The following is a 10,837-nucleotide window of genomic DNA, read 5'->3' as shown; positions in this document are numbered from 1 at the left end:
CTTCCTTCCTTCCTTCCTTCCTTCCTTCCTTCCTTCCTTCCTTCCTTTCTCATAAGTCTAGGGATATTGATTGCTTCATCTCATGTTTTCCTGTTGGCGAGTTGCTTATTCTCTATATGCCTCAGGCAACTCCCAGTGATTGATCTGTCAAGTTATAGATGGTTGTGACATGCTTTAGTGGACAGAGTTCCCACCCTGTGTTGAGGAAATTATAGATCGCTCCTCTATCTGTGTATACAGATCGTGAGGGACTGTCTTTTTCAATTTGATTTAAAAAGTATGATTTTGTGCTGAGCACTGTGTTACACTCTGAAGGATTACAAAAAAGTCTGTGGTCAGGGTCACTGCCTTGGTAGAACTGACAATCAAAAGCTTTTTACTGTAGTTGGAGGGTGAAGGGAGAATATTAAACAGATAAAAATAACCTGTAATATGAAACAGCCAGATGAGTACATAGGAAAGCCACAAGGAAATTGCTAATGCAGGATATATTTTCTAACTTGGGACACACATGAAAGAGGAAGAAGTCAAGGAAGACTTGAGTGGGGGCAATCAAAACTTAAGAAATAATGGCAAGCACTCAATTAGGGTCCATTGTGGATAGTAAATATAAGCTAGAGTTGCAAAGCAAGGTGGCACCAGAAAGGGTCTTAAAGAGTAAGTATTTGTTTAATAGGCAACAGAGGGGCACTGAAGGATTTGAACGTAATTAATATATGTACCAAAGGTGGCTTGGAGTGGGGAGAGAAGGAAGACAGAAAGATCATCTCCAGTAGGATTTTTTTTCAAAGCTGATTTTCTGATATAAAAAAGATGGAAGCCAGAGGCAGAGCCAAGATGGCGGAGTAGAAGGAGGACCTCCCCGCTGCTCCTGCTTGCACCTTCCCCAATCCATGTAAAAAGGGGATTCTAAACAAACTTTGGAGCTGCAGAACCCACAAAATGACACAGAGAAGCTAAGCTCCTCTGAGGACAGCCTGGAAGGCAGGTAGGAATTGGCCAGCACAGCACTCTGGGAGCCGAGTCCAGCCCCACTGAGGCTTTAGCCCCAGGGCGGGCCTGTCCAGCCAAGCTGGAGGGACTCCAGATCAGCAGCAGCTGTGGCTGTTTCCAGATTTATCTACACACAGATGCGAAGGACAAAGTGAGAGGTCAGTGCAATCTGGACTTTGGGACCAGTAAGTGGGAGTGCGTGGCTTTTGCCCCCAGGGTAAGTAGCTGCTGAGGCACCAGTACAGCCAGCCAGCTCCACGTGGCAGCTTCAGCTCCTGGCCTGCAGAGTGTAGGGGGACCAAGCACCAGTCTGAGGGGTAATCGCTCTTGCTTTAACCTGCTTGGATCTGGATTGCAGTCTAGGGTGGAGGTCCTGGGGTGTATGTCCAGCTTGCCAGAGCATGTGGAGACCTCAGAGAGGGTACCCATCTAATACCTCCGGCAACTGAGAAAACCCCAGCGTTTGGGGCAAAAGCTCCCCTGTCTGGTGGCAAAGTCCTACTGTGGCAAAAAGCCCAGGGGTCAAGTGACTGAGGGATGACATGACCAGGCAAAGGAAACAAAGCAGACAGAAGATTCCAACATTAGACTCCTATTTTGGGAACAAAAAGGAGCAAAGCATGGAACAGGAGGAAGACAGTGAAGTCAGAACTCCTGCACCAAAAGCTTCAAAGGAAAATATGAGCTGGTTACAGGCCATAGAGGACCTTAAGAAGCAGATAAGAGAAGTGGAGGAAAAATTGGGAAGAGAAATAAGAACAATGCAAGAAAATTATGAAATGAGAGTCAACAGCCTGACTGAGGAAAATAACACTTTAAAAAACAGACTGACTCAAATGGCAAAAGAGGCTCAAAAAGGCAATGAGGAGAAGAGTGCCTTAAAAAGTCGAATTTGCCAGATGGAAAAAGAATCTCAAAAGCTCAAAGAGGAGAATCATGGCTTCAGAATTAGACTGGAGCAAATGGAAACTAATGACTTTATGAGAAATCAAGATGCTGTTAAACAGATACAAACAAATGAAAGAATAGAAGGCAATACGAAATATCTCATGGGAAAACCCACTGACCTGGAAAATAGATCTAGGAGAGATAATTTAAAAATTATTGGACTACTTGAAAGCCATGACCAAAGTAAGAACCTAGAAATCATCCTCCAGGAAGTTCTCAAGGAAACTGCCCTTATGTTTTAGAACCAGAGGGCAAAATAGAGGTTGAAAGAATCCACCAATCACCTGCTAAAAAAGATCCCAAAAAGAAAACTCCTAGGAACATTATAGCCAGGTTCTGGAATTCCCAGATTAAGGAGAGAATATTTCAAGCAGCCAGGAAGAAACAATTTGAATATTGTGGAAACACAATCAGGATAACCCAGGATCTGGCAGCTTCTACACTGAGGGATCGAAGGGCTTGGAATATGATATTCCGGAGGTCAAAGGAGCTGGGATTAAAACCAAGAGTCACCTACCCAGCAAAACTGAGTATCATGTTTCAGGGACAAATATGGTCATTCAGTGGAATAGAGGACTTTCAAGCATTCTTGCTGAAAAAACCAGAGTTGAACAGAAAATTTGACATTCAGATACAAGAAGCAAGAGAACCATGAGAAGGTAAACAGGGAAAAGAAATCATAAGGAACTTATCAAAGTTGAATTACCTACATTCCTACATGGAAAAACAATAATTGTAACTTATGAAACTTTTCTCAGTAGTTGAAGGGAATAGAAATATATAGATATCTATACATGAGGGTTTGTGGGCATATGAATACATATGTGAATGTGTGTATATATGTTTACAGGTATACATAGATAGAGGGCACAGGACCAATTCAACAGGAAGGGATGATACTTAAAAGGTGAAATTAAGAGGTGAGAGAGGAATATAATGAGAGGAGATGGGGAGAGACAGAATGGGGTAAACTATCTCATATAGAAGAGGCAAGGGAAAATGGTTACAATGGAGGGTAAGAATAGGAAGGCAAAAGGGAATGGGTCAACCTTATTTCCATTGAATTTGGCTTGAGAAGGGAATGAAATACACACTACAGGAGACTAGGTGGGGAAGGGGATGAGAGGGGGGATGATGGAAGGGAGGGCAGGCTGGGGGGGAGGGAAGTTGGAAGCAACCACTTTTGAAAAGGGACATGATTAAAGTAGAGAATAGAACAAGTGGGAGGTGGGATAGGAGGGAGGGAAATATAGTCAGTCTTTTACAATATATCTACTATGTTATTGTTTTGCATTAGCCACACATGTACATCCTATAATGAACTGCTTATCTTCCCAGTAAGGAGGGGTGACAAGGGAGGAAGGGAATGAATCTGGAATTCAAAGTTTTAAAATCAAATATTCAAATATGTATGTATATATATGTGTATATATATATACTATTATTAATACTATTTTACATGTAATTGGGAAATAAGATATACAGGCACTGGGGCATAGAGATCCACTGGAAAAGTCGAAAAGGGTATGGGAGAAAATATGGGAGAGAGCAGATTGGAGGAGGGGATATCTTGTGGGGATGCTATTTTGGTAGGGTGGGTAGGGGAAAATCGGGGAGAAAATTTGTAACTCAAAATCTGGCGGAAATGAATATTGTAAATCAGAAGGTAATAAAGCATTTGGAAAAAAAAAAGAGATGGAAGCCAGACCTAGGGAGGGATGATTGGAGCTTTGTACCCCATGGATACTTTAGGGGGTGGGACAACAATGTTCTGGGGATGCCTGATCCTCTGGCTGCTCTATTTACATGGTAGCATCAGCAATCACCTTGCCTCAAGTGTGTCTCTCACTCTCAGGCAGCAGCCTGTTAGGTAAACCCACCCAGCCCACCCCAACTACTGCTGCTGCTGCTTGCCCAGCTAATGAGAACTCTGAAAGTGATCGCTGAGACCAGAAGAAGTCATCCATGTCCTACCGTGGCTAGGAGTGACTGAAGCTCAATTTCTAAGGTTTGAAGGGTGCGTTTCATTTCAGTCAGTTCACTCCGTGCTGATGTCGTGGCTCCAACATCATCTGAGATTTGCTGCTGCAGAGATGCACTCTAAAACACCACAGAAAAGGTAACCAAGTCTTAGTTCTGTGGCTATTATTAGAGAGCCAGATACATTAAAAAAAAACAACAAGCAAACCCCAAACTAGATTAACCTTTTCATTGAACCAGGCTTCAGCATCCCTGCGGTTCTGCTCAGCCAGGTCCTCGTACTCGGCCCTCATGTTGTTCAGTAGAAGGGTCAGATCTACTCCTGGGGCTGCATTCATCTCCACATTCACGTTTCCTCCAGCAGCGCACTGGAGAGCTTGCATTTCCTACAAACAGAAAGGCATTTCTCTCTGATATGAAGACAATATGAAGCACCTAGGTGGGGTAAAGGGGCTTCTAGGTGACGCAGTGCTGGGCCTGAATTCAGGAAGACCTGAGTTGGAATCCTGCCTCAGACACTTACTAGCTGTGCGACAGTCACTTGACTCTGTTTCAGTTTCTTTATCTATAAAATGAGCTGGAGAAGAAAATGGCAAACCACTCTAGTACTGCTTTGCCAAGAAAACCCCAAATGGGGTCATGAAGAATCTGACATTACTGAAACAACTGAAAAGGTGGTGTATATATGCATACACACTGGACTTGGAGTCAGGAAGATCTGAGTTCAAATCCTACCTCAGGCATTTACTTGCTGTGTGACCCTGCACAAATTACTTTAGCTTTCTGTACCTCAGGTTCCCTATCTGTAAAATTGGGATGCCAATAGTACCTATCTCCTGAGATTGTCATGAATATCAAATAAAGTAATATATACCAAACACTTTGCATAACTCAAAGTACTATATACTTATTATTTATCATCATCATCATTATTACTTGATCCAAGTCACACTGCTCAAGGAATAGTATGAGAGCCCGGACCAGAACCCAAGTTTTCCAACTTTCAACTTTCTTTCTCTTTCCTATGAAGTTATATTTATTCTCTATATTTCCATTATATATATTCTGTTCAGAGTTGTGTCCTTCAGAGTCCTTTGCCTAAAGAAAACCCATTAAGTTATTTCAAGGCCATTACCATGCCTTCCCTTAATTTCCTCATATCCAGGTTAAATATACTTTATTCCTTCAACCATACTTTACCTTATTCAGTGACTGGTGCTAATGTAAATGAGACAATATTTTTGAAGCACTTTGCAAATCTTAAAACACTATATAAATGTTAGCTATTAATATGTTGTACTTTTAACCCGGATAAAGTCCAAATTTAAGAAATCCCTGCATTATTGAGGTTTGGACTATGAATAACTAAAATAAATCAGTCACAGATCATACAAATTATTTTTTTCTAGAGTACAACTCCTTAAAAAAGTCATCAATTAGATTTTCATGCAAAAAGAGACTGAAATCTATTCCCCAGCTAAAAACTAAATTCATTTTAAGCTAAGTACCACTTGTGTGCAATTGGGTCACATTAATTAGGATGAAGAATGTGGTTATGCAGAACAAATGTGGAAGATATCATTATGAAAAAAAATTAATGGTAACTGAAGGTGTGAGAAATAACCCTAGTGATAGTAATATCTTCAAATAGTTTAGAGTATGACTAAAAATGAGCCTGATTCATTTAATTGGCCGGAAGGCTATTTTAAAAGGAGTTTAAAAATGTTAGGAATAATGGTGACATCATTGGAATAAGTGTGAAATATTTCAGGTAGCTACGTGGCACACTAGATTGAGTATGGGGTCTAGAGTCAGGAAGACTCGAGTTCAAATTCAGCCTCAGACATATATTTGCTATGTGACCCTAGGCAAGTCATTTAACCCTGTTTGCCTGCTTCCTCATCTATAAAATGAGCTAGAGAAGGAAATGGCAAACCACCCCAGTATCTTTGCCAAGAAAACCTCAGATTGGGGTATGAAGAGACTGAAATGACTGCAAAACAACAATCTCAGTGGGTCTGTTTTGAATAACCTTTGCATGCATAAGTTCTTGTATATTTGTTAAAAGGGCAAAAACATTCATTATTTTATAGTTACATTTTATTCTTGATGAAGAATATTACTGTTCTGATTAATTACCTACCTTAGTAGGAAACTTAACTCCCAATGAATTTTTTACATTACCTGAAATCAAATCCATCCTCAGAAGATGAGGTTTTCCCATTACTGCCAATATTCAAAATAATATGCCACAGAATTGAAAGATATTTCCAAAAGATTAGGTTACAGGAACCTTCAGTAAGTACTATACTGCTTCCCCAAGCCATTGCCAGTTTATGCCCTAAGAACAATGGGTCAGCAGCATTTCCATAATATCAGATAGCTAGTTTACACTATATTTCACTATGGGTAGTTTGCCATTTTAGAGGGAGAAAATAGATAGGAAACTGAATTCCTACCTCTTTATGGTTTTTCTTGAGGTAAGTCAGCTCCTCATTTAGAGTTTCATACTGAATCTCCAGGTCTGTTCGGCACAGGGTCAGCTCATCCATGACTCTTCGCAGCCCATTAACATCAGCTTCAACATTTTGATGAAAAGCCAGCTCACTTTCAAACCTCAATGGGTATTAAAGAATTTGTATTACATTGGGATAGATTGGGGAAACTCTTAACCCCAAAAGAAAGGGGATCCAATGCTGGCATCCTGCACATTTGGTAGCCACATCCTGAGATTTCCCTATCAGAGTTTTATAAAGGTGAATGTACTACATTGGGGTTTTGAGTTATCTCTTTCCCCCCCAAAGCCAATGAACATGATTGGCTATTTACCACTTCTGAGACAATGCTGGCACACATTGCCTCTTCACCTCTGCTTCTTCTTCTTCTTCTTCTTCTTTTTTTTTAAAGCAATCAGGGTTAAGTAACTTGCTCAAGGATACACAGCCAGTTATTTCTGGGTGTGGTGCTGAGTGTCTGAGCCCAGGATTCGATCTCTAGGTCATCCCAACACTGGAGCTGGTGCTCTTACTCGCTGTGCTACCTGGCCGCTCCCTCACCTCTGCTTCTTATAGGATTATACATTTTGGGTTGGTAAGTGTACCTTAGAGTCCCCACAATCCAACCCCCTTATTTTATAGATGAGGAAATTGAGGCTCAAAGAGGTTAAGTGTCTTGCTTTTAGATTATGATCTCCATGAGGGTTGGGACTGTTTTGTTTTGTTTTGTTTTGTTTGCCTCTTTTTGTATCCCCAGCAATTAACACAGTACCTGGCATATGGTAGGTGCTTAATAAATGTTTGCTGATTTCCTGTGGTCACAGTTACTGTCTGAGCATGACTTGAACTTAGTTCTTCCTGGCTCCAAGTCTAGTACCCTAACCACTATAGGAGACCACGCAGTTAGTGACTCTAGGTGCATGCAAGGCTTAGCTCATATTCTGTCTCCTACATGAAACCTTATCTCCTTCCCCTCTCCCACTTAATAGCTAGTGCTCCCATTTACTTTGTGTACTAATTCTATGTTGGTTTCAAGAATTTTTTTTAACCTTAGATATTATCTTACCCAAATCCCTCATTTTGCAAATGGGGAAACTAAAACCCAGAGAGGGGAGACAATTTTCTCCAAGGTCAAATAGTTAAGTGGCAAAGTCAGAATTTGAACCCAGATCTTCCAGACCTAGAACTCTTCCTACCATACCACACAAATGTTATTAGCTAGTTAATATTAGCTACCTCAGGCAGATAGGTAGCACAATGGACAGAGCACTGGGCTTGGCACCAGAAAGACTCATCTTTCTGAGTTCAAATATGGACACAGACATGTACTAGTTCTTTGTTCCTGCTGGGCAAGTCACTTAATCCTGTTTGCCTCAGTTTCCTCCTCTGTAAAATGATCTGGAAAAGGAAATGTCAAGCCATTCCAATATTTTTGCCGAGAAAACCCCAAATGTGGTCATAAAGAGTCAGATACAATTGGAAACATGACACAACAATATCATCTACCTCATCTTCCAGGTAGACTCCATATAGCTTTTTGGCTATTTCCTAAAATCACAAATTATTCTAAAAGATGAAGATTTGTCCCTGAGGTTACTCAGAGGACATGTTAGTACTCTCTCCCTTCTCAAAGTATCTTATTCTTATTTATCTGTGTATATGTCTTATCCTTTCATTAGAAGGTAAATTTCTTAAGGGCAGGAGCTATTTTTCCATTTATCTTTGAATCCCTACTTCCTAGCACCTGGTAGTCACCTAGTTGGGTTGGATTGGATTTTATTTTTATATTTAGCTTATTTTTTAAAATGAAAGAGTTGGACTTTATAGTCTCTAAGGCAAACCCATGACCCTTTGATGCTATGAGTATCCTAACTTTAAATTCATTGTAAATTTTATCTTTTGTAAAATTTGGGAATAATGCAGCCAGAAATATTTAATGAAAGGAACAGCAAGGTGATTAAATTTGATGGTTTCTGTTACTCCTGAATGTCTTTTCCCCACACTTACTTCAGTCTGAAGTCATCAGCCGTGAGCCTGGCATTATCGATCTGTAGGACGGCACTGGCATTGCTGGTGGTCGAAGCAATGATCTAGAAATAGGAAGGTTGACAACATCCCGACAATGTTATTGCATGGACAACACTTAAAAATGTTATAGTTTCTCCTCTTCTTGACCTGAAAATGGAAGGACTTCAGTTCTTCCATGGAGTGCTTAGTTTCACATCAATGTGGACATTCCTTCTGTTGGTGCAAATGCCATCCCCCTAATTAGGCCTTCTAATCCTGTAAAATTCTATTTTCTCTTCCTCCCTCTTCCATTCATGTGTTAAAATGATTAAAGTAATAATCAAAATTAGAATAAAGGCATATGATCACTGGAAGACATTTTCATGATAGATTAATCATTTCAGGTTGATAAAAACCAGTTATGCTTGTTGATATATCAAAGTTTCTTGGGGCAGCCAGGTAGCACAGTGAGTAAGAACACCGGCCCCAGAGTTGGGATGACCTGGGATTGAATCCGGGCTCAGATACTTAGCACCACACCCAGAAATAACTGGCCGTGTAACCTTGAGCAAGTTACTTAACTCCAATTGCTTAAAAAAAAAGTTTCTTGGTTTCTTTTTAAACTTTAGTGAGGGCATTAAGGGAGTTTCAATGGATAGAGCACTGGGTCTGTTGTCAGAAGATTCATCTTTGTGAGTTCAAATCTGGCCTCACACACTTACTAGCTCTGTGACCCTGGGCTAGTCATTTAATCTTGTTTTCCTTAGTTTCCTCATCTATAAAATGAGCCGAAGAAAGAAATGGTAAACCATTCCAATATCTTTGCCAAGAAAACTCCAAATGGAGTCACAAAAGAGGTAGACACAACTGAACAAATAACTGAACAACAAAGGGTATTAACTTTTTTATTTTTTAGAACCCTGCCCCTCAAAATACTTTTCTGGCCAGATTCTATAGCTAAGTATATTTTGAAATAAAGGATAATAGGATTATTGATTTAGAGTTGGAAATTAACTCAATTGAATTCAACATGCATTTATTATTGCATTAATTGAAAGGGAAGTGATAGCTTACACTTACATAGTGCTTTGAAGTTTGCAAAACAATATGTATTATATATATACAATTTCATTTGGTCCTTAAAATAATGCTCCCAGATAGATCCTATTATTTTTCCCCCAACTTTTTTTTTTTTAACGGACAGGGAAAGTGAATTTCAAAGAAGTTAAATGACTTTCCCAAGGTAACAATGCTAATGTACAAGATTGGATGCCAATTCCAGTTTCTTGACTCTAGGTCCAGTAATGTTTCCACTGTACCAAGATGTCTCAGTTTGCCCATATTTAAAGATGGGGAATGTGAGGTCTTGAAAAATTAAGTATTATAACAAAGATTATAAGTATTAGAGCTGGGATTTGAATACAAAATCCTCTGTGTCCAAATTCATCACTCTTTTCATTATAGCAGGGGTTCATAAAAATCACTCCAAATTATTTTCTTACCTGATTCTTAAGATCTTCAATTATTGGTAAGTATCTGCTGTAGTCATGATCGAGACCCCGGCAAGATCCAGGACCAAATTGTTCATACCACCCCTTGATCTTCTCCTCTAGATCAGCATTTGCCTCTTCCAGAGCACGCACGTTATCCAGGTAAGAAGCCAGGCGGTCATTAAGGTTCTGCATAGTCACCTTTTCATTGCCAGAGAGAAGCCCTCCTTCACTCCCCAAGAAGCTAGCACAGGAAGTGCTAACATTCCCTCCAGGGGAGCTGCTCCCAAAAGCACAAGAGAAGCCACTTCCAATGCCAGGCACCCCACATGCATTTCCACTCCCAAAGACTGAGCCTCCACTAGAGAGCCTAACAGAGCCTGTTGTGGGCCGGGAGCAAGATCTCCTGGTACCACTGGAAAGGCAAAGAGACATGGCTGATGGAGTGCGTGTGCTGAGCCTTCGTGTGTAGTCAAGAAGTCCAAATGGAGTGTTGGTGCTTGAAACGATTTGGTTTGCTTTTTTTATAGCCAATTCCTTAGGGTGTTTCTGCCTGAATTGTGCCTACCAAGAGTAAAACACTGCTTGCCTATTCAGCAAGTTAACCTAATTGGATGCTTTTTTTTGTTTTCATAATTAGCAAATAACTTTGCTGTGTCCATTTCCGTAGGTGGGTGGTTGCCCCTAGGTTGGTTGTTATCTCCAAAATGGTTTTGGGTGGAGCAATGTCAGATTATTATTATGCTTTTAGTTTTGGATGAGTAATTCCTCTCTTACGATCTTTGGAAGGCTTAAAGTCATCATTCCATGCACAGAATGAAAATTTGACTTCATGGTCTCATTGAATTGAAGAAACTCAAAGCTGGATGGAACCTCAGTCTGACCTCTGATGGAACAGAAATGACCTCAAAAAAATCTCCAATA

General features: G+C 40.3%; 1 protein-coding gene across 1 annotated transcript in view; it reads right to left on the bottom strand.

Moving 5' to 3' along the window:
* KRT25 (keratin 25) overlaps positions 1-10,348 on the bottom strand; it is a 15,932-nt gene extending 5,584 nt beyond the window's left edge. Inside the window, exons 1-5 of the mRNA XM_069074181.1 lie at positions 9,926-10,348; positions 8,424-8,506; positions 6,381-6,537; positions 4,146-4,307; positions 3,916-4,041 (exon numbers count right to left, since the gene is read on the bottom strand). Coding sequence (XP_068930282.1) covers positions 3,916-4,041; positions 4,146-4,307; positions 6,381-6,537; positions 8,424-8,506; positions 9,926-10,348 — 951 coding nt within the window. The remainder of the gene's footprint in view (positions 1-3,915; positions 4,042-4,145; positions 4,308-6,380; positions 6,538-8,423; positions 8,507-9,925) is intronic.
* Positions 10,349-10,837: the final 489 nt, after the last annotated feature.

Source organism: Petaurus breviceps, unplaced genomic scaffold (assembly GCF_028583685.1).
Source record: "Petaurus breviceps papuanus isolate PSGF00001 unplaced genomic scaffold, PetGlider_PUasm1.0 90887, whole genome shotgun sequence".
In the NCBI taxonomy this organism is placed as follows: domain Eukaryota; kingdom Metazoa; phylum Chordata; class Mammalia; order Diprotodontia; family Petauridae; genus Petaurus; species Petaurus breviceps.
Note: the sequence above shows the minus strand (reverse complement) of the source record. Positions and strands in the feature narration are given on the sequence as shown.